This window comes from Nerophis ophidion, linkage group LG19, assembly GCF_033978795.1.
Source record: "Nerophis ophidion isolate RoL-2023_Sa linkage group LG19, RoL_Noph_v1.0, whole genome shotgun sequence".
Lineage (NCBI taxonomy): Eukaryota > Metazoa > Chordata > Actinopteri > Syngnathiformes > Syngnathidae > Nerophis > Nerophis ophidion.
The window spans coordinates 16,216,713-16,240,649 of NC_084629.1; the positions used below are offsets into that span (position 1 = coordinate 16,216,713).

At 37.2% G+C, this 23,937-nt stretch overlaps 1 protein-coding gene across 7 annotated transcripts in view; it reads left to right on the plus strand.

Annotated features, from left to right (window-relative positions):
• LOC133538059 (phospholipid-transporting ATPase IH-like) overlaps positions 1-23,402 on the plus strand; it is a 98,473-nt gene extending 75,071 nt beyond the window's left edge. For 3 of the 7 annotated variants that reach the window (XM_061879324.1, XM_061879327.1, XM_061879328.1), the window contains 13 exons: positions 1,637-1,818; positions 2,216-2,449; positions 2,540-2,717; positions 2,797-2,899; positions 5,015-5,160; positions 5,371-5,430; positions 7,238-7,365; positions 7,598-7,733; positions 9,510-9,533; positions 12,707-12,772; positions 12,871-12,974; positions 13,062-13,227; positions 17,700-23,402. In XM_061879324.1, coding sequence (XP_061735308.1) covers positions 1,637-1,818; positions 2,216-2,449; positions 2,540-2,717; positions 2,797-2,899; positions 5,015-5,160; positions 5,371-5,430; positions 7,238-7,365; positions 7,598-7,733; positions 9,510-9,533; positions 12,707-12,772; positions 12,871-12,974; positions 13,062-13,227; positions 17,700-17,960 — 1,788 coding nt within the window. In that variant the 3' untranslated portion in view covers positions 17,961-23,402. Of the gene's footprint in view, positions 1-1,636; positions 1,819-2,215; positions 2,450-2,539; positions 2,718-2,796; positions 2,900-5,014; positions 5,161-5,370; positions 5,431-7,237; positions 7,366-7,597; positions 7,734-9,509; positions 9,534-12,706; positions 12,773-12,870; positions 12,975-13,061; positions 13,228-14,661; positions 14,777-17,551; positions 17,624-17,699 lie in introns of all 7 variants that reach the window. The other 4 variants (XR_009802922.1, XR_009802923.1, XM_061879326.1 and 1 more) reach the window with 4 other exon arrangements.
• The last annotated feature ends 535 nt before the right edge of the window (positions 23,403-23,937 follow it).

Genomic DNA, 23,937 nt, shown 5'->3' on the forward strand with positions numbered 1-23,937 from the left:
TGACGTCAGTCAAAATGTCCACCATACACCTAACTATAAGACGATAGACCAATAAAATTAGTAACCAAAATAAATCAGGTACATTTAATAACAATGATAAAAATATTGATAAATTGAAGTATTTTTGGAGGAAAGGCAACATGTCATGACTTTTGCAGCATAATACTGCGCACCACAAAGAAGCTTATTTTGCTAGCGCAGCATTCCTATAATGTAAAGTATTTTTGTCATAGTTTGGTTCAAAATCAACAGAAGTTATTTATCAAATGTGTTAAAAGGCCTACTGAAACCCACTACTACCGACCACGCAGTCTGATAGTTTATATATCAATGATGAAATCTTAAAATTGAAACACTTGCCAATACGGCCTTTTAAGTTGACTAAATTGCAATTTTAAATTTCGCGCGAAGTATTCCCTGATGAAAACGTCGGTATGATGACGCGTGCGCGTGACGTCTCGGATTGTAACGGACATTTTTTTCCAGTCCAATCCCAGCTATAAGTAGTCTGCTTTAATCACATAATTACACAGTATTCTGGACATTTTGTTGCTGAATCTTTTGCAATTTGTTCAATTAATAATGGAGACTACAAAGAAGAAAGATGTAGGTGGGAAGTGGTGTATTGTAGCTGCCTTTAGCAACACAAATACAGCTGGTGTTTCCTTGTTTGCATTCGGCTCTTACCGTAGCCATGAATGGAGAGTTTGCGTCGTTCCTCCTGCATTTGTGGACTCTCTTGCCTCCGCCACCGGAGGGAGAAAAAAAAAATCTCAGCCCGGCTGCATTGCCTCGTCAAGAAACGTGTCTTCCCTCGGAGACACTGGCGGTCACCACACCCGTGGCCACACCCCTCCGACTTTCAGGTGCGACTATATAATCTCACTAAAACACTAGTAACACAATAAGCAGATGAGGGATTTTCCAGAATTATCCTAGTAAATGTGTCTAATAACATCTGAATCCCTCCCACTGCCCCCGCCTTTTTTTATTTTTATTTTTTATTTTATTTTTTTCCCTAGTCCTTCACTGTCACTTTCCTCATCCACAAATCTTTCATCCTCGCTCAAATTAATGGGGAAATCGTCGCTTTCTCTGTCCGAATCACTCTCGCTGCTGGTGGCCATGATTCTAAACAATGTGAGGATGTGAGGAGCCCTACAACCCGTGACGTCACGCGCACATCGTCTGCAACTTCCGGTACAGGCAAGGCTTTTTTATCAGCGACCAAAAGTTGCGAACTTTATCGTCGATGTTCTCTACTAAATCCTTTCAGCAAAAATATGGCAATATCGCAAAATGATCAAGTATGACACCTAGAATGGACCTGCTATCCCCGTTTAAATAAGAAAATCTCATTTCAGTAGACCTTTAATAACTAAGGTCAAAATGGACACTACAGAGCATAATGCAGTGGTATGAATAAATAATTGAAGTGGTTTATTAATAAATAAAATGAAAAACATACAATTAAATACTGTTTAAAGAAAGAGAGTTAGTTATGCAATATCATCATTGAAGGCACAGCAGCCTATCATGTATTATTGGTATTAATCCATTTTACTGCTTAGAGAAGAAAATAAAACAGTATTGAAGTTGAATTTTTTCAGGAATGTTTTTGTCGTTGTGGTAACAGGAAGGCCTGCGGACCCTGTGCGTGGCCTTCAAGAGGCTGTCGGAGGTGGAGTACCGGGAGGCGTGTCGGCACTTGACGGAAGCCAAGCTGGCCCTGCAGGACAGGGAGCAGAGGCTGGCTGAAGCCTACGACGTCATCGAGAGAGACTTTGTACTTCTGGGTGCCACGGCTGTGGAGGACAGGTTGGTCTCGCCAAATCAATTCAAAGTAATAACAGAATTTAGGTGCAGGCAGGAGGCGTCCAAAAATGTATACAAACTAGCGCTGATCCAAGTTAGGATTGTTTAGCCCAGTCGGGAGTCTGCACTCTACTGAGCACCCTTCTAGTTTCTCTGTTTTTACACGGTGACAAGACAGACAGTATTGATCCTGTAAAGCAGCTCTCTACAGATCGATTGGTGGCCTGACAGTTCCTAAGAGATAAACAGGAGATGGTGTAGGACAGTGGACGGTGGAACATTGATAAGTTATCACCACTTGCTAAAGGATTGATTGTAGTTTTGATGAATGCTTTAACCTCCAAAAACCCCCTCCCCGCTCCGCTTGAGGCTCAGCGGTTATTGACTTATTGATGCTCAGGCTCCAGGAGAAGGCGGCCGATACCATCGAGTCGCTGCACAAGGCTGGAATAAAAGTGTGGGTCCTAACGGGGGACAAGATGGAGACGGCGGCGGCCACCTGCTATGCCAGCAAGCTCTTTCGCCGCAGCACTCAGATCCTGGAGCTAACCAAGAAGCGCACAGAAGAGCAGAGCCTCCATGATGTTCTCTTTGAGCTGAATAGGACTGTTCTCAGGCAAAGATCCATTTCTGGGTAAGGGCTGCTGGCGTTGCACTTGTGTCACATTAGACTACAAAAATAATAATCTTTCGATTGATGCCGGCGGTGACGTTATCCTTGCAGGTTGTCTGTCGACTGCCTCGACTTTGGTCTGATCATCGACGGAGCCACGCTGTCGGCAGTCCTCAAGCCCAAGCAGGAAGTCGCAGGCCACGGCAACTACCGAGAGATCTTCCTGGAGATCTGTCGCAACTGTAGCGCCGTGCTCTGTTGTCGCATGGCGCCTCTGCAGAAGGCACAGGTAAGCGAGAGATGCGTCAAACATAATGCGGTTCCCATGGCGGCCAGTGTTGCGAGTGAATAGACATTTTCCCCTGCAGATCGTCAAGCTGATCAAGGCCTCCAAGGAGCACCCCATAACTCTCGCTGTCGGCGACGGAGCCAATGATGTTAGCATGATTTTAGAAGCACATGTGGGCATTGGTGAGCTCCTCGATTTATTATTACAATATCATCACTGTTTTTTTTTTGTTCATCCAAATAAAATAACAAAGACAAATGCTGTACTAGTTGTTTGGATAAAAAGAACTAACAAAAACTAAATGGTTCCATTGGGCAGCAGTTTTTGTCACGTTGTATTATAGATATCAGTACATTATTGATATGTAATCAGAATACTTAGTTTATGTATATGTATATATGCCCCCCGCGACCCCGAAGGGGACAAGGGTAGAAAATGGATGGATGGATGGATGGATGTAAATGCATGTATATGTTCGTTTATGCACGTATATGTGTAAATATGTATGTATATATATATATATATATATATATACACACAAAACCGGTGAAGTTGGCACGTTGTGTAAATGGTAAATAAAAACCGAATACAATTATTTGAAAATCCTTTCCAACCTATATTCAATTGAATAGATACTTAATGTTTGAACTGGTAAACTTGGTTATTTTCTGCAATTATTAGCTAATTCGGAATTTGATGCCTGCAACATGTTTAAAAGCTGGCACAAATGGCAAAAAAGACTGAGGAAGTTTCGGAATACACATCAAACACCTATTTGGAACATCCCACAGTTGAACAGGCTAATTTAGAACAAGTGGGTGCCATGATTGGGTATAAAAGCAGCTTCCATGAAATGCTCAATCATTCACAAACAAGGATGGGTTTAGGGTCACCGCTTTGTGAACAAATGTGTGAGCAAATTGTCGAACAGTTAACAACATTTCTCAACAAGCTATGGCAGGGAATTTAGGGATTTCACCATCTACGGTCCGTAATATCATCAAAAGTTTCAGAGAATCTGGAGAAATCACTACAAGAAAGCGGCAAACCAAAATTGAATGCCCGTGACCTTCGGTCCCTCAGGTGATACTGCATCAAAAAGTGACATCATTGTGTAAAGGATATCACCACATGGGCTCAGGAACACTTCAGAAAACAACTGTCAGTAACTACAGTTCGTTGCTGCATCTGTAAGTGCAAGTTAAAACTCTACTATGCAAAGCGAAAGCCATTTATCAGCAAAGCCCAGAAACGCACCAGGTTTCGCTTCGTAAAAGTGTTCTGTGGTCTGACGAGTCCACATTTCAAATTGTTTTCAGAAACTGTGGACGTTGTGTCTTCCGGACTACAGAGGAAAATAATCATCCGGAGTGTTATAGGCGCAAAGTTCAAAAGCCAGCATCTGTGATGGTATGGGGGTGTATTAGTGCCCAAGGCATGGTTAACTTACACATCTGTGAAGGCACCATTAATGCTGAAAGGTACATAAAGGTTTTGGAGCAACATATGTTGCCATCCAAGCAATGTATTTTTCAACTCATTTTAGCAGGACAATGCCAAGCCACATCCTGCACTTGTTACAACAGCGTGGCTTCTTAGTAAAAGAGTGCGGGTACTAGACCGGCCTGCCTGTAGTCCAGACCTGTCTCGCATTAAAAATTTGGGCCGCATTATGAAGTGTAAAATACGACAACGGAAACCCCGGACTGTTGAACAACTTAAGCTGTACATCAATCAAGAATGGGAAATAATTCCACCTAAAAAGCTTCAAAAATTGGTCTCCTCGGTTTACCATGAATTGATTAACGTGGACCCTGCGAGTTGGAAAAACTTATTCAGGTGTTTCCATTTAATGGTCAATTTTACAGAATATATACTGTACTGTGCAATCTACTAATAAAAGTTTTAATCAATCAATCAAACCCAAGGGAGTGTTGTTAAAAAAAAGGCCATGTAACACAGTGGTAAAAATTCCTCTGTGCCATCTTTTTTGCAATGTGTTGCTGCCATTCAATTCTAAGTTAATGTATAATTGCAGAAAAAAAAGTATGTTTCTCAGTTCAAACATTAGATATCTTGTCTTTGCAATCTATTCAATTGAATGTAAGTTGAAAAGAATTTGCAAATCTTTGTATTATGTTTCTATATATATATATATATACATATATGTGTGTGTATATATACACACATTTTGTGCAGTTGTACCTAATGAAGTGTGTGGTATGCCATCAATCAGGTTCTAAACTGCATATCATTACATGGTACTCCATTGTTTACCTTTTTATGTGTTCCTACAGGCATTATGGGTAAGGAAGGTCGCCAGGCAGCGAGGAATAGTGATTACGCCATCCCAAAGTTCAAACATCTGAAGAAAATGCTGCTGGTTCACGGTCATTACTACTACATACGCATCGCTGAGCTGGTTCAGTACTTCTTCTACAAGGTACTAGGAGTGCAAAGCGTGGGTGGCTTCCATAGCAAGCTCTTCCCTGCCAACTGACTCATTTTTGGCAGACGTGTTTTTTTATTTTATTTTTTTACTTCCTACTCAATCATCTTTATAGACCACCATCTACCCCATACACAGATATGTGTCGCATTTTAAGCCCCATCAAATTCTCATCGGTTTAATTCTTGTTTTTATTCCTTTCAGAATGTATGTTTCATCTTCCCCCAGTTCCTGTATCAGTTCTTCTGCGGCTTCTCCCAGCAGGTAGCTATTTACTTGCCAAGTCAGCGTTGTTTATGTTGCGCTGTACCACCCATTAGCCTTAATGGCCTTGACAATTTGCACTTCAAGCATCCTCCAGACGTTATAGCCTGCTAGTGCACATGCAGTTTAGTGTGAAAATAGCTAAGATAGGAGCTACCATCTAACCCTCAAATGAGCACTAAGGTGGCTCATAGCTATAAACCCCGTTTCCATATGAGTTGGGAAATTGTGTTAGATGTAAATATAAACGGAATACAATGATTCGCAAATTATTTTCAACCCATATTCAGTTGAATATGCTACATAAAAAAACATATTTGATGTTCAAACTGATAAACATTTTTTTTGCAAATAATCATTAACTTTAGAATTTGATGCCAGCAACAGGTGACAAAGAAGTTGGGAAAGTTGGCAATAAATACTGATAAGATTGAGGAATGCGCATCAAACACTTATTTGGAACATCCCACAGGTGTGCAGGCTAATTAGCAACAGGTGGGTGCCGTGATTGGGTATAAAAACAGCTTCCCAAAAAATGTTCAGTCTTTCACGTGAAAGAATGGGGCGAGGTACACACCTTTGTCCACAACTGTGTGAGCAAATAGTCAAACAGTTTAAGAACAACGTTTCTGAAAGTGCAATTGCAAGAAATTTAGGGATTTCAACATCTACGGTCCATTGTATCATCGAAAGGTTCAAAGAATCTTGAGAAATCACTTCACGTAAGCGGCATGGCCGGAAACCAACATTGAATGACCGTGACCTTCGATCCCTCAGACCACACTGTATCAAAAACCACTGTCACTAAATACAGTTTGTCGCTACATCTGTAAGTGCAAGTTAAAGCTCTACTATGCAAAGCGAAAGCCATTTATCAACAACATCCAGAAACGGCGCCGGCTTCTCTGGCCCCGAGATCATCTAAGATGGACTGATGCAAAGTGGAAAAGTGTTCTGTGGTCTGACGAGTCCACAATTTAAATTGTTTTTGGAAATATTCCACATCGTGTCATCCGGACCAAAGGGGGAGCAAACCATCCAGACTGTTTTCAACGCAAAGTTCAAAAGCCAGCATCTGTGATGGTAAGGGGGTGCATTAGTGCCCAGGGCATGGGTAACTTACACATCTGTAAAGGCACCATTAATGCTGAAAGGTACATACAGGTTTAGTAACAACATATGCTGCCATCTAAGCGCTGTCTTATCTGTGAATGCCCCTGCTTATTTCAGCAAGACAATGCCAAGCCACATTCAGCATGTGTTACAACAGCATGGCTTCGTAAAAAAAGAGTGCTTTCCTGACCCGCCTGCAGTCCAGTCCTGTCTCCCATCGAAAATGTGTGGCGCATTATGAAGCGGCAAATACGACAGCGGGGACCCCGGACTGTTGAACGAATGAAGCTCTACATAAAACAAGAATGGGAAAGAATTCCACTTTCAAAGCTTAAACAATTAGTTTCCTCAGTTCCCAAACGTTTATTGAGTGTTGTTAAAAGAAAAGGTGATGTAACACGCCCTTTCCCAACTACTTTGGCACGTGTTGCAGCAATGAAATTCTAAGTTTGATATTATTTGCAAAAAAAAAATACGGTTTATGAGTTTGAACAACAAATATCTTGTATTTGTAGTGCATTCAATTGAATATGGGTTGAAAAGGATTTGCAAATCACTGTATTCCGTTAATATTTACATCCAACACAATTTCCCAACTCATATGGAAACAGGGTTTGTATTTCCTCCGAGCTGACCACACTGTTAATGGATAATGATGATGGCCTTTCTGGTGCCATGTTTTGTTCCACTACAGCCTCTGTACGATACGGCGTACTTGACCCTGTACAACATCAGCTTCACGTCACTGCCCATCCTCCTCTACAGCCTGGTGGAGCAGCACGTCACCGTGGAGACGCTCAAACGGGAACCCTCCTTGTACAGGTGAGGGGGAAGCAAATGCCAAACAATTGCTCCAAAGAAATGCTTTTAGACTAATGTATGCTCGCTAAACCTCCAATTAGTGAGAATAATAAAAGGTAGATTGTTGTATTTGACTACGTAGGTGTACTTAATGTTATTGCCTGTCAGGCTACACTGAAAATATTGGATACTGACATAGAATAATATATAAATGTTTTGATGATGTTGCCGCCCCCATTTTTTTTTGCCTCAGGGATATTGCCAAGAACTCGCTCCTCCGATGGCCAGTCTTCCTGTACTGGACATGCTTGGGCGTGTTTGATGCCGTCATCTTCTTTTTTGGTGCCTACTTCCTGTTTGACAACACCACTTTCACCAGCAATGGCCAGGTAAGCCACGTGTGGCGGTATTTGTGAGGGTGCCATGTTTCCTCATATGATGGCTGGTAATGGCGGTGTCTGCTGATCAAATAAAGGTAAACAGGTGGAGCCAATTGGTAGCTGTAATTCCCATGTGAGCATCATTACCATGTTAACATTGATGGTAGTTTGACTCTCAAGGCAGTTATTTTGGTCCATTTGTGCAACTGTCATTTATTACTGATAGATTTTTCAAAATAGGGGAATTCAGTAATTTTGATATGATAAATTTTATATTTGTATACAATAATTAGATTTATCATTCACATTACACATACTATATTATATGTATTTATTTTTAACAATAATAAAAAATATAGATAGTTTATTAAAATATACATATACGGTTTTATTTTGTATATAATATTTAATTGTGATTCACATTACTTATACTGTACTATATATATATATATATATATATATATATATATACACAGTGGGGCAAAAAAGTATTTAGTCAGCCACCGATTGTGCAAGTTCTCCCACTTAAAATGATGACAGAGGTCTGTAATTTTCATCATTGGTACACTTCAACTGTGAGAGACATGTATGTGTGTGTATATATATATATATACATATATACACTTATATATATATATATATATATATATATATATATATTTGTTTTTATGTGTACAGTTCATTTAAAAGTACCAATGTGCATAGTATTTGTATTATTTTTAATACAAATGCAATATATGAATAAAATATATTACTGTTAATATATTGTATTTATTAACAATACCAACTATAGATAGAAACTAAACAAAATTACTGTAATGTTTTTAATGAAATGCATTTTAATATTATTCATCGTTATGTAGGAGTTATTGCATTTATAATAAAGCATAGTAAAATTTTATATACATATATTGTATACATAAAGATTTGTTTTGTACATGATTTTATATATATATATATATATATATATATATATATAAAATATGTATGTGTGTGTGTACATATATTTTTATGTTGGTGTGTGTATGTATGTATATATATATATATATATATATATATATATATATATATATATATAGATGTATGTTTAAACTCTTTAAATATAATTACTTTAATATTTTGGTGTATCACAACTAGGAAGGTAGTAGATGTATAATACAGTTAAGTAAAGTATCAACTCGCATATACAGGTTTGGCAAATTATAATAATTTATAATTTTGGAAGGTAGTAGATGTATAATACAGTTAAGTAAAGTATCAACTCGCATGTACAGGTTTGGCAAAATATAATAATTTATAATTTTATATTAAGCTGCATTAGATAATAAAAACATGTTGTTATTATACAAATATATTGCCAATTTTTTTATGAAATATTAATTAAATTAATATATAATATTAATATTTTGTGGGGGGAAAATGGCCCTGTACGCTGCAGTAGCTTAACACCCTGGGTGACTAACTAACTGTATGAAATTGGACGTTGTAATATTCGTGTTGTTGTTTTTTATAAATATTGTTATTATTATTTGCGGAATTTTAACAACAAGCTTTTTTCTGAGGTCAACAACATATGATTTCCATTCATATCAAAGATATCGTTATCTGTATCGTTACTTTGTATCATGATTTCCTTCGGTACTGTTTGTTTGTTTTTTCAGTTATTACATCACTAAATTCATTTTACCTTTTGTCCTGATTATTTTTCTCTCTTCTCCCCCCGTCCCCTTCTTTCTCTCTGCTTCCTCTCGCTTTATTTTGCTGCTCTCCTTTCGCCTCCTCCAGCTTATGACCACCAACACACAGATGGTAAGCCTGTCCTCCTCTCTGTCAATTCTCTCTGTCTCCTTTTTTTTTTTTTTAGTTTGTACCGCAGTTAGGACTTTCTGTTTGATTGTCTCATTCATCAGCTCCATCTTCACTTCAGTGTGTAGCTACCCTCCGGTCCATCAGTTCCCTTAATGGAAAACACACAATCCAAGATGCTTCCTCGCTTTATTTTGTGGTGGTAGCATGTAGAATAACGACGTGACCTCAGATTATGAGCTGACATTTGTTTGCCTGTCTAAAGAGTCTTTGCATTTATCTTTAAGTGTGTAAGTGTGCGCGCGTGTGAGTGTGTGTTAATGTAGTTGCATAACTAATCTTTTGGAGGTTGGTTGATGATATCACTGCTTTTAGGGGTGGCTAAGCTATGAGGGCCGCACTAAGAAGAAATAAATATATGTACTACAATAAAGGCAAATTAAGTCCAATTATAACATTTCTCATTTTAGTTTTATTTTATTAGTTATTTTGACTTCAATTGGATATATATATATTTTTTTTTAGTGCAGCCGTAATGCACTTGCCTTTGTATTTAACAGGTATGTCTCCCATTTACTGATACCTACCCCTCAGATGTGCTTATTTCATAAACCATGTGTTGTATTGTCTTGGTGTATCACGACCCTCGTGACATTCCATCAATTCCATCTGTCCTCATGATGTCTCACTCACACCTCACTGGGATCCTAGAAACTAGAAATGGGTCAACAAACATTTGTGCCTGTTAAAAAACGCCTTGGCGGTACGATATCAGCGATGAGGTGACCCGCGTTTGCTCGCCAACTGAAGGTATCAGTAGATATTTTTCATAGCTGTTATGGTGTGACTTTTACAAATGTACTGTTTTGTTGCAGGGATGCAACAATGTGAAAACCTTATATCAAGTTTATTGTTATTAAAATGATCAGGGTTATCAATAATAACATGGTACATTGTTGAATGTCTCCAATGAGGTGGCGACTTGTCCAGGGTGTACACCGCCTTCCGCCCGATTGTAGCTGACATAGGCGCGAGCGCTCCCCGCGACCCCAAAAGGGGATACGCGGTAGAAAATGGATGGATGGATTGTTGAATGTGTTCAAAAAGTACTTTTACACACACTTGTATATTTTAAACACATTTTATTCATGTTAGCATTCAAATCAGCTGGGGATTAGCATGCTAGCCGCAAGTTATTAAAAGTGTGGTAATCAATCACGATTTTACGACAATTCTAATTTTAAAGAGTAATCCCAACCGTCAAGAATTTTACTGTAGTTTGTCATTGTACCGGTTATCATTACATCTCTTTTCTGTTGCGTATCGCACATTCGCAATTGATAACGTTACTTGGTTATCATCAATTTTGTTTCAATACTTTCCATACTATCGAGACTGTTGATAGTATGATTATGGCGACACTTGCTGTAAGTAGGGCTGGACGATTTATTAAAATTTCAGTTTCGATTTCGATTGTAGCTTCTCACGATTATGAAAATATAATAATCGAAAAAACGTTGAATGGGCCGCACAACGTGCATGCAAATTCCTGAGTTTGTGACGTTGTGAAAAAGGGAATGAGAGAAAATGAGAGCACGTTTGATTGATTGATTGAAACTTTTATTAGTAGATTGCACAATGCAGTACATATTCCGTACAATTGGCCACTAAATGGTAACACCCGAATACGTTTTTCAACTTGTTTAAGTCGGGGTCCACGTTAATCAATTCATCGTCTACGAGAAGTTTGGCATCTCACCATGGTTGCTATTTTTATTAGACACTGCGCTTGTGTGCCTAATCAATATACACTAAACTCGACAGAAAAAGTAAAGTCAATTGATTTCCGCATTTGCGTAACCGCATAATTGACCAATAAAACTGAACATGCTGTTAAACGCAGAATATCACAAAAATGTACATAAATGTGAGTGAAATAATGTCACTGTAAGAAAGGAACATTTGTTCGGGAAAATAATGTCTGGTAGCGCTCATTTATCCCCAACACACTCAAATCACCCTGCCCTGAACTAAACAATGTTGAGACACTTGAAACAGCGGCTAAACTACAAAGTAAAGCTAACAAGAACAATCCATACACCCAAAACACATCTCAACTGCTTGTGTGGTTGTGAACGACATCATCGACGAAAGATCAATGTACAAACAGCAGGCGCAATTAGAGAGGCTCTTTTTTTTATTTTATTTTTTAATCATCATGTGAGTCGCCCCTTTACTCGTCGAGCTGAGAACAACAGCGCAGCACACGTCCCCCCTTCACAATAACGGTGCGGTGCACCTCATCCAGTCTAACTGCGCTAACAAAATACTGTAAAAGTTTCAAAAAAGCATTATGTACTTAAACCACTTATTGATACATTTACAAAATTATGCTTGGATCTAAAATACTGCTCAAAATTGTCCTAAGATGCAAGTGAGGATTTTTGCATTTAACTAACAAACAGTTAAATAAATGTTATTTGACACACGTTGGTAAAATAACTGTGAAAGGTAAAAAACGGAATAAAAAAATTTAATTGCAAAAAATTACAAATAAATTGTATTTCTATTGTTATTGTTATTATTATTATTTCACTTGTGGTTTATTCATTACCAATTTCGATCACTTTTTTTAAACTATATTTAAAGTTGAATTTTGGTGGTACAATAAATACTCATGTTTTGAGGTTAAAGAATAATCGTGTAATTAATTGTGATTACACTATTAATCAAAAATAATTGTGATGATAATTTTTGCCCTAATCATCCAGCCGCACTCGTAAGTAGTCTGCGTCTCACTTTTTTTTGTGACGTGCATTGTTCATACTCGGTAACATGACGCTGCTCCAAATGTTGTGAAAGAATCGATGTGTTAACTTTGGACACAAGCACTATTTTTCTGCAGAATTTGCATTTAACTGCTTTTTGTTCGACGTCATTTGTATTGTTTATTTAGTGGAGGGGGGGGGAAAGCTAAATAACCGACATGGCAGTTTTACGTCAGTTTTGATAATTTTTCCACTAATCGCCCTAGACCTTGTACCGGAATAAAAAAACAAAATACAGTTCCGCACTTTGAATACTGGAATGCATCAATACCAGAAATAATTGTGTGTATTATTACAGTGTGGCTGACTTACTGTATAGTACAACTTTCTCTCTCCTCACTCTTGCAGATGTTTGGCAACTGGACCTTCGGGACTCTGGTCTTCACTGTGCTGGTGTTCACCGTTACCCTCAAGGTGTGTGAGCGTTTGCGTCGCCATGGTGATGTGAATGATGAACTGTTCGGCCAGATAATTGGGCGAGTGATTACAAGATATATGTTGTGTTTGCCTAGCTTGCCTTGGACACGCGCCACTGGACCTGGATCAATCACTTTGTCATCTGGGGCTCACTACTTTTCTACGTGATTTTCTCTCTCCTCTGGGGAGGCATCATTTGGTAGAGTTTGATAAGGCTCCTCTTGCTCCAATCAATGTGCGCGTGGTTCGGAAGACTGAGCCTGGTCTGTCTCTTCCCGCTGCACAGGCCCTTCCTCAACTACCAGAGGATGTATTATGTCTTCATGCAAATGCTGTCCAGCGGACCCGCCTGGCTCAGCATCATCCTGCTCATTACGGTCAGCCTGCTACCTGATGTCATCAAGAAGGTCCTCTGCAGGGTCATGTGCCCAACAGCCGCTGAGCGTGCTCAGGTAAGACCCTTTTGGAATGGACCTTGATCGTTAGTTGTAATCAAATATCAACGATAGTTAAACGTTGAATTCAATTTCAGTGATTCTGATAGACTTATAAATACATAACAGCACAGCCACCAATGGCAAAATCTGGTTTTGTCCGTAGTTGGTAAAGAAGTGTTCTTTCAATCCTACATAAAAAAGACTACTGTAGTTTTCCTAAGGCAGTGGTTATCAAACTTTTTTCAACAAGTACCACCTTAGAAAAAACCTGGCTCTCCAAGTACCACCATAATGACCAACATTGAAATATAATAGCGTAGTAGGCCTAAGTATTCATTAAAACCATATATGAGGTTTTATTCAACAAGTATATTTAATATATTTGGCAGTTGTAACATTACACAAAGACTGAACAGTATCACTGGTTTTGAATATATGAAAATAAAACACTATACTTTAATCAAGTAATTATTTGGCGTATCACTAGATGGACCCAGCATACTAATAGTGTTACGCGTACCACAGTTTGAGAATCACTGTTCTAGGGAGTTATTTCATCACCTATGTAGGTGTCTGAATATTTTTACATTGGAAAACGCGTTATCTAATTGCTTCCGTTGCTATCTAAATCTAAAATATAGCTTTGAGCAGGTTAAGCGACTCGTAGATCTAACCTTCTGGCAGCTAGCTTACACTCTACAAACTAAATGTGATTTTTGTTAATATTTGGATTGCCAGACTTTTGGGGTCTTGGAGATATTAACTTTTTTGTAATGATATTTTAAGTGATAGACGTTTGTCTGTTAGGCGAGCATAAACATAGCTTTTAGCAGCTAGCTTACTTATCGCAATCCTTCAGGGTTTTGTTGATATATTGTTTGAACGTTACTGCAGACAATTGATGTTATTAACACAGTTAAAAAGTCAAACTTTCCTGCTTCCACTGATAGTTAAAGTACTTACACATTATTATTTAAATCAGTTTCGTAGATACCTGTTTGCCAGTTTAGCAACTAGCTGCAAATGTTGCCGTTTCTAACTAGCAATGATCCAGTGTTCTATCAGTAAGTTACTTTTTATCCATATTTTTAGATATAGCATAAATGTGTTTTGTAACACCAAATTATAAAGCTATTTGTTGCTATTTTAGCAGCAAGTAGAAATACTTTTAACAAAGCTTTAGCTAGCTTGATAGCAGCTATCATGCTGATTTCCACTGTTGGCAGTATTCCTGACTTCCTGTTTCCAGCTTCCTGCCCATAAGACAATGAATGTAGAAACTGACACGTTGTTTAACCTGCTCTGCTTTTTCTTTCATCTCTACTAAACCACCTTAATCACCTTTTCTCTCCCGGCCATCTTTTTTCCATCCTTACCTTTTCACACACTCCCTTCCTTTCCTTGCTCACGTCTTCAACCCCCACCGATCCCCGCCCTGCACGCACACAGTCCACTCGCCCGTGCCTTACTGTGGAGCCCTCCACCATCTTCATGCTTTCTCAGTCGTCCAGCAGAATGAGTTTCTGATTGAGCCAAACAGACGAGGAAGGAGCAGGAAGAGCAGGTGATTCCTTTAAGACATCGCCTTACTATGCATGCTGGGAAAAAAACAAAATAATTAACTCCGCTGTCTTCTAACGTTTTATGCTCCGTGTAGAACTAACTTGTGTTGCTGCTTTTTAATTGCTTAAAAAATTACCAATTTCACCCAGTGGTACTATAACAAGGAAAACAAATAAGCTTAAAGTAATATTATTACAAGGATAAAGTCTTGGTTCTTTCTCTAGTTTTATGAAAACACAATTGTGACGTTGCAAGAAAACTATTATGCTGTCAGGTTCAAACACTGATGACATCTATTAAACAAACGAAAAACAAGGAGTCATGCAGAGATTAAATTTTGCTCAATTGAGGAGGGACGTGCTTTGGGTTGTACTCTTGTTACAGATCCAAACTACGTGTTATAAGTCCAGCCCACGTGCTTTCTCTATTTATTTGGGAGGTCCCTGGTTACATCGCTGAAGCTGTCGCTGAGGGAAGGGGGAGAGAGCTCCAGTTAGACACAATATATGATTATACAAATATGCAAATGTGCTCGTGATATCGCCTTGTCTCTGCTCTGTTTGCGTCACGGTACTCAATGTTCGGCCTTGGCTGTCAGCAGGCTGATTCTGGAAACGAACACTGATACGAGTGAAGTGAATTATATTTATTTGGCGCTTTTTCTCTAGTGACTCAAAGCGCTTTACATAGTGAAACCCATTATCTAAGTTACATTTAAACCAGTGTGGGTGGCACTGGGAGCAGGTGGGTAAAGTGTCTTGCCCAAGGACACAACGGCAGTGACTAGGATGGCGGAAGCGGGGATCGAACCTGTAACCCTCAAGTTGCTGGCACGGCCGCTCTACTAACCGAGATATACGGCGAGACTGGCTTGCAATCTTTTGGATTTCCAGCTTTGCACAGACAAAGAAAAATACCACTTCAGCACTATTGATAATAACTATAGCAACGGCCCTTAAGCATAAAATTGTGTGATAATATATACATAATTATTATATACATAATGAACATATACTTTATGAAAATCAAGTCAAAATATTATTATTAAGGAAAGAAATACCAAACTTTAGATAACGCTGTAACAACATTAAATTCCAAATTTTACCAAAAAATCCGTTTCCATTTTACGGAAATAAAGATGGACTCTGTAATGAAAAAAGTAAAAATTTTACAGGAATAAAGTGTTACAAGAATGAAGTTGTAACATCATCAGTCGGAACTGTACAATTGCGAGAAGTTAGTCAAAAAATGACTAGCTGTAATTTTACAAAAAAGGACTAACACTAACAAACTATAAGAAGACAATTTTACATAAAAGTGTTTTGTTAATTAAAAAAATATTGACAATAAAGTAATTATTGTTAATTTCATCTATTGTAATTTGGTTTCTAATAATAAATTAAGTCAAATTTTTACGAGAAGTCGTCTTTTTGCCCGTGTATAAAGGATAAGAAAAAAGGCTGTATCTCAGAAGAATAGACTGTAAATATTATTATGATTAAGTCATATTTCTAGAATATATTTAAAATATTTACATTCCAAAAAAAGAGTGACGATGAGAAAAATATGTTCAAAATATGAGAATAAAGTTGGATTTTAATGAGAATATTATGCTACAAGAAAAAAGTAACAGATACATTTTTGAAATATTAGAAATAGAAAGAAGTCATAATTTAACACGAATAAAGTTGTTTTGCAAAAAAAGTTTTTGATATTCCGGGAAAAAAATATTATTTCCTGGAATAAAGTCTCAATTATATAAATATTGGTTTTATTGAAAACAAGTTAACATTTTAAACATTTTTTTTTTTTTACTATAATAAAGAAGAATTCCAATTCATGTGGATAAAGTCAAACTATTATAAGGTGTAATCAAAATACAAAGCCTTGTAATTTTATTACAATACATTTATTTTAAAAGAATAAAGTTGTGATATCAAAATTCAGTTGATAGGCTCAGAAATTATTACCAATTTATGAGAATGAAGGTGAATTTAATTTTTTTTACAAGAACAAAATCTTACAACAAGGACAGAAAAATCGATGTAATTACGACTTTGTGTTAAACCAAGGACTTTTCAAAATATTGGTTTAGTGTGGGTGCCTCACAATACGAAGGTCCTGGGTTCGATCCTGGGCTTGGGATCTTTCTGTTTGGAGTTTGCATGTTCTCCCCGTGGCTGTGTGGGTTCCCCCCGGGTACTCCAGCTTCCTCCCACCTCTAAAGACATACACCTGGGGATAGGTTGATTGGCAACACTACAATAACATGACCCTAGTGAATGAATGTGAGTGTGAATGTTGTCTGTCTATCTGTGTTGGCCCTGTGATAAGGTGGCAGCTTGTCCAGGGCCTACCCTACGCCCTCCACTCGTGTGCACCTGGGATAGGCTCCAGCACCCCCCACCACCCCATAAGGGACAAGTGGTAGAAAATCTTAATCTGGTCATTTTCACAATCGAAAATGATCTGTATTTCAATAGTTCAGATTGAGATCATGTTCCAAGTTTTGAAAAAAATGTTTATCTAATATTATAATCACGTGGTGCAAAAGAGTAAAACATGTTTGACAAATTCTGGCATGGCTTCAAATAATAAATGTCTTGATAATATGAGGAACACTACTGCCATCTAGTGTTAGAAAGAAGCATTGCATTTTTTTTATGTGCATGGCAAACCGAATGAGAGCTGATGGTCATTTTCAGCAATTTTATTTGAAAGACATTGATATGTTATACATTATTATTGATTATGAATAATCTGCTAGGTTTTACAGTTGTGCTGATTCAAAGAACTTGACATATCTTCTGAACGTGACCATGATTTCTGTTCCATTTTGCAAGCACAGGTCTGATTTGCATGCGTTTCCTTAAAACTTGATGTTCCACTATGTATTCATGGTGGTGCTGTGTTTATCTCTGCAGGATCACGACTTGTTGGCGCGGGACGTAGCGGCTGCCCAGCTGGCCCCTGGCCGATCCTACAAAGGCGCGAGCACGGCCCACTCCTCTCCGCTCCAGTTCGCCGACGTGGAGACGCTGTCGCTCCGCAGATCCGACCCCCTTCCCCGAAAACTTTTAGCTCATTTGGCGGAAGGAGGTAGAGCGGAATTGCGCTCGTGCATGCTCCGTCTCTCCGGGGCGGGGATCGCATACTACGCTCCGGGACCAGAAACGTCCGTGTAAAAACTGGCGTGGAGCGATGCATCTCGGGAGTCTGCGGGCTTCTCAAGGGTGAGGATTTATACGATAAAAAGTTCACCACGTGCACTTCTGGGCAAGTGAGCACCCTTTTACGTATTAAGGACCGTCATCTTTCCTTTTCTTGACGTCTTCTCATCAACACTGAGAAGATACCTGTTTGTACAATTTTTCTTCAAATCTTGCCTGTTCCCTCTTGTTTATGTACTTTTTTTTAAAGTGTTTGTTATAAAAGATATATATCTATATATGTATATACATATATACAGTATATATGTGGTCTGGCCAAGTTTGGGCAGCCACGAAGCTCAGCCCTTTAGGTGTGTGAGAGTGTGTGTGAATGCGTGCCTGCGTGCATGAAGATGCCTGCACTGTATGTTTTGTATGTGACACACCTTTGCCTTACATGTTAACCACACAGCAGCAGACTGGGAGCCAAAGGTGTACAAGTGGTGTTTTACAAAGCCTTACACAAACCGCCAACTCCATCTTATTACAAAAAAAGGGACAAAATCCAAGAAAGGGTTGTGCAGAAGTCCTGCCTCCCTGCCTTAATCCATTCATTCATGCCTGCTGTCTGATGTGGCGTGAGGACACTCAACGTCCATTAGTCCATCTCAACTGTCTCCTCTTAGCATGTCTCTACTCTTTGCATGGTGCTGTGTTCCTCGACCTCCTTGATCCCTCACCTTTATTTCATTCAATGCTACCTGCTCTTGGAACGAGTATTAGGGCCATACAGACATAGGCTAAGAAATATATTAACACTACTAGAGCAAAGTTAAAGAGTTTATCAATTAATCAATGTTTACTTATATAGTTCTTAACCACAAATGTCTCAAAGGGCTGCACAAGCCACAACAGCATCTCAGCTCACACATCCTTTAATTGTGCAAGAGGAAACAAATACGTAGAAACGTCACAACTTTAACTGCGCAAGAGGAAACAAATACGTAGAAACGTCACAACTTTAATTGTGCAAGAGGAAACAAATACGTAGAAACGTCACAAGTAAAACTTGAAATAGAGACATAATCATCAAAACCTCAGAATTTTATGAGGAAAATGTTGTCTTGTTTGGAAAATAAATGTACTAATATCGCGTTAACATTTTTGTATAAAGTATAAAGTCATCAAATTATGGAAAAAAGTTTTAATTCAAATTAGGAGGTAATATTTTGTATTAATATTGTAATGGGAATTAAGGAAAAATTAGAGTAAAATATATTTTTTTCTGAATACGTTTGTGATAACTGTAAAATGTGTGGGGTTTTAATTCTAGTCGAGAGACAAAACATCTAATTTAGCAAATATGAGATTACAGTTCTATAATGACAAGAAGTGATTTTTTTTTGTGAAAAATAATTGCGAGAATAATTTTGTGATATTAAATTTGTAATGAATATCACAAGACAAACCATTATTTTCACAAGAATAAAGTCCAAGTGTTAAAGTAAAATTTATTTTCACAAAAAAGATTTTGTTTAATGAATATACATGTGTCATAATTTATTTTTGGTTATATCTCAAGATGTTTTTTATTTTATTCTATGAGGTCAATAATGTGATGCTAAAAAAAATTAAGACGCAAAATTTCATGAGCTAATTTAAAAAATTATATGCAACACTATTTCTGTAACATTAGGACTGTTTAGATGTAACTTGCTATACTCACAATATTACATCTTTAAAAACTGCCACATTTTAATTTTTTTCTCGTCAGCTTTAGAATATCTTTTTTTGCATGTGTACAACATTTATCTCGTAATGCATTTGTACATTTCTCTGGTAATGTTACAAAAGTTTTCTCTTTAGCTTCAGACTTTTTGCGTGAAACAATGTTATTTTTCAGTCAGCTTTTAATATTTTTCATAAAACATCACAACATTTTACTCAAACTATTTTCGTCAGAAGGTTACAATTTTTTTCTTGTAAACTTGAGACTTTTTCTACAAAATATATTTTTCTCACAATGTTCCAATTTTTTTCTTGTAGACTTTTTTTCCCACTTTATATTAATTTTACTCACTTGAAACGATGATTTTCTTCGTAAGATTTTTTTCCACGTAACATTAAAACGTTTCTCTGTTAACAATACAACTTTTTTCTCGTTAGCTTTTAGACTTTTTGTATGTACAATTACAACTTTTTTCTCGTAAACAACAGTCTTTTTCTGCGTAATATTACAAAATGTTTCTCGTAAAATACAAGATGTTTCTCGTAACAGTAAAACTTTTTATCGTATGCATTAGACTTTTTCCATGTATGCTCAAAACCCCCCCACAAAACTGTCCCAATTTTTGGGGTTTAAGTCTTTAGACTTTTTTGTACGTAGCATAACATTTTTCTCGTAACATTTCAACTTTTTTTGCCTAAGCTTTAGATTTTTTCCATGTAACATAACATTTTTTTCCTAAAATGTCTACTTTTTTATGCCTAAGCTTTAATATTTTTTTCTTGTCCAACTTTTTCTCGTATGCTTTAAAGTTGTCCACGAAAAAGGACAAAGGGTCTCTAGTAAAATTACTTCTTTTTTTTCTACAACTTTAGAACCTTTTTACTCATATTTGTTTGACTTTATCCACAATCAAAAACATTTGGAGCGATCCCAATTTTCTTATCGTCTGTTTTAGACTTTTTCCACCAAACATACATTTTTTTTGTAGCATTTCAACTTTTCTGCCCAAGCTTTAGACTTTTTCCACAGCCAACTTTTCAAGTTTTTCCATGAAACATTACAACTTTTACAGCATCTCGTAAGTTTTTAATATTTTTCCATTGTGGCCCTAATACTCTTTTGTAGCGGGTAAGTTACACTGGCTCCAGTCTTTTACGTACAGGTGATTTTGTCAATGTTATGCAAAAGTAACGCCAATCGCGTGTTCTTGCTCTTCCCCCCATCTTGATGTCACTACCGATGGATGGATGTAACTTTACGGTTGAAGGGGCGTATTGTACTTTGCAGAAAGACTTGAATAGGCGACGTCACAATCAATCAATCAATCAATAGAATGTCAAACACGTATCCGCCATGTCCTCCAGCTGACGATTGTAGCTGATGTAAGGATCTCTTTTCTTCTATACAGTTTATTTTCATACGCATCACCACCATCTGTCAACGGGTATATATTTCATACAAAAATTATTATTTTTCTGTACAAATTAGACACAAGCTTGCGCTCAGACAAGCAAACGGTCTGTTTTGATTTCAGGACTCAACATCCTTAACCTCAGTGACACTCACTGTGCTGTTGCCATGTTGTATCCAGGCAGATTTCGACATGTTCCTCTGCAATAATGCTTCATTTGTTATGACTGTTGTATCCCGCTATAGCATCTCTTTTTTCAGTTGTTCTTAAATGAAATTCATTATCCAGCGTTTTCTATCAATGTGAAACTCTACTGCAGTTATAATTGTATCCACTTGTCCATTGAAAAAAAAAATCCAGATGGCCGAGATTATACAATACAGATGTTCTTAACCTTTTTGACGCTGGAGCCCAACTTTTCCACTAAGTGGTCCCCGGAGCCCACTCAATTAGTAACACTCAATTAGTAATCTTACTCTTGATTTTAATCATATTCAATAATTATACCTAGCATTTTTACAGTTTAACAGCATCCATTGTCAAATGATATTAAATTATGTGTAAATCACAATGATTATAATCTAGGGGTGGGTCAGGCTAATTACAAAAATAAATACTAATCAAATATAGTGCCAAAAAATTAATAGATACAATCATGCAGTGCTCAAATATATATACTGTAAATAAATGATCCATGATAATATGTTTCTTAAATAAGCTGATAATAAAGCTTCACCACTTTAGTCATGATTTATTAAAAAAAAAACTTCTCTATGACTTTAGCTCCAGATGTCGTCCATTTGTTTTTATATTGTCATTACTGCCACAAGTGGCGGAAACGATTATTACAACTGAGTACCACTCCAGCCCATAAGGACTACAGCTGAGAAACAGATATTTTGTGACAGCCCAACAATGGGCACTGCTGTATTTCATTGTTGTACATGCATCGCCAATCTAATTATGATTTCACCCTATCTATTGGGAAGCATGGAAAAAAATCCAAATACCGGGTGGGATACATAATGGTCGTTTACAATGCATTTATATGCAGATTTGTTTTAAGAACATTTTCATTGGAAATCATGGTGCCAGGGATCTGGCAGAATACATTGTGGTCGTCTACAATGCATTTCTGCTTTCTTTTCATTCAAAGACTATTGGTTCTGATGTCTACGTGTAGCCACTCAAATTTGCTGTTGACTAACTTGTCTGTTGGGAAACATGGGGGCAGGAGGGAGGAGACATCACAATGTCTAATGGGATACATTGTGCTTGTCTCCCATGCATTTGCACAGTCTTTCTTTTCGTTCAAACATGACCAGTTCTATTTTTCACTTCCAACTACACTTGAATTTTTAGCAACTTCTTTGAAAAGCATGGGAAGGGGAAACAAATACAGACCTCTGACGGGGTACATTGTGGTCGTTTACAATGCATTTGTATGTTCTTTTCTTGGATTCAAAGCTATAGTTCTATTTTTCCACTTTCAGCTTCACTTTGATTGAAATATCAATGGAATAAAATAACGGATTTAATTAAATTAAAATTAATGTATAAACTTTTTTTTTTTTTGCCTTTTCCACAGTGTGTTTATATATTTTTAGGTGCATTCAAAGGCTAGCATTTCTATTTTTCACCTCCAAATACATTGGAAAGCACGAAAACAACTGCAGATGTGCAGTTGGATACATCGCAGTCGTCTACAGCGGGTTCTTTGCATTCATGTATTTTTCAGAGTTTGTTGGTGTTGCCCATGGTGCACATTGTCTTTCCTATGTTTGTAAATCCCCCAGAGAAGATTCTATTTTAAGTCCATTTTATTTCAGAATGTGTGTTAAGGTTTACCAAAAGGGTCAGTACAAATGTATCAGTACACACTGCACTTAGTCTCACAGATTTATCCCCCAGAAACGAAGGTCTGTTGTCCAGTCAGCTTGTTAATACTGTAAAAACTCTTCCTCACAAGTTATTTTTCTAAGAAGATTGTAGTGGGTGAAGTGACCAAATAACTTGACCTAAATGGACTGGACTGGCCTTCGTCTCAAATATCTCACCAGCCTTTCTCTCGAATGTTGACGCCACCGCCACCGCTTTTTCTGAAGTCCATCAGCACAAGCGCAGGTGATGAATCCTGACATCTGCGAGCATGACAAAGGTGCCAGAGAGGTCACGCAGCCTCCGTACAGCACTGTTTGTATTACTGTACATTTTGTGACTTTTTTTTTTTCTTTTCTCGGAATGTTTTTGCCAGCCTGTCTGTAGCAACTGAGGGTAAAAGCACTGTATTGTCATTCTGCTCGGAATAAAAAAAATAGTGAAAACACAATTTTCTGTATTAATTCCAATTATTTTATTTTTACAATAGATTAGGTGGATTACTATTTTTTTTATATAATATTAAATTTAGCTATTTCTAATTAATATTTTTTCATTTAATTATATTTTGTTTTTCTTGAGTGCTTTGGAAAAATGCAACTGTTTCACTACTATTATGTAATCAATTACTCATGTTTTAATTACAATAAATATTGATGGAATTTTTAAAATGTGGAATTTTTACAGTAACTTGTTTTGAATGATACTGTTTTTTCAGGATACTGTCCAATATAGTTTAGTTTTGTGATTATCTAAACTATTATAATGGTTTATAATTTATTTCATTGACTATTTTATTTACATTGAGTGGTTTGGGCAAATTTTACTTTTAATACCATTTGGTGATATTAATTAATTGCGTGATATTAATTGGTAAATATTACATTTTGTAAAATATTTTATTCATAAAGTAATTAAATACTTGTTTTTCTCGGTATGTACGGTATTTCTATGGCAAAATGCAAAATTACTCCTCAGTCCCGTGCAATGCTTCT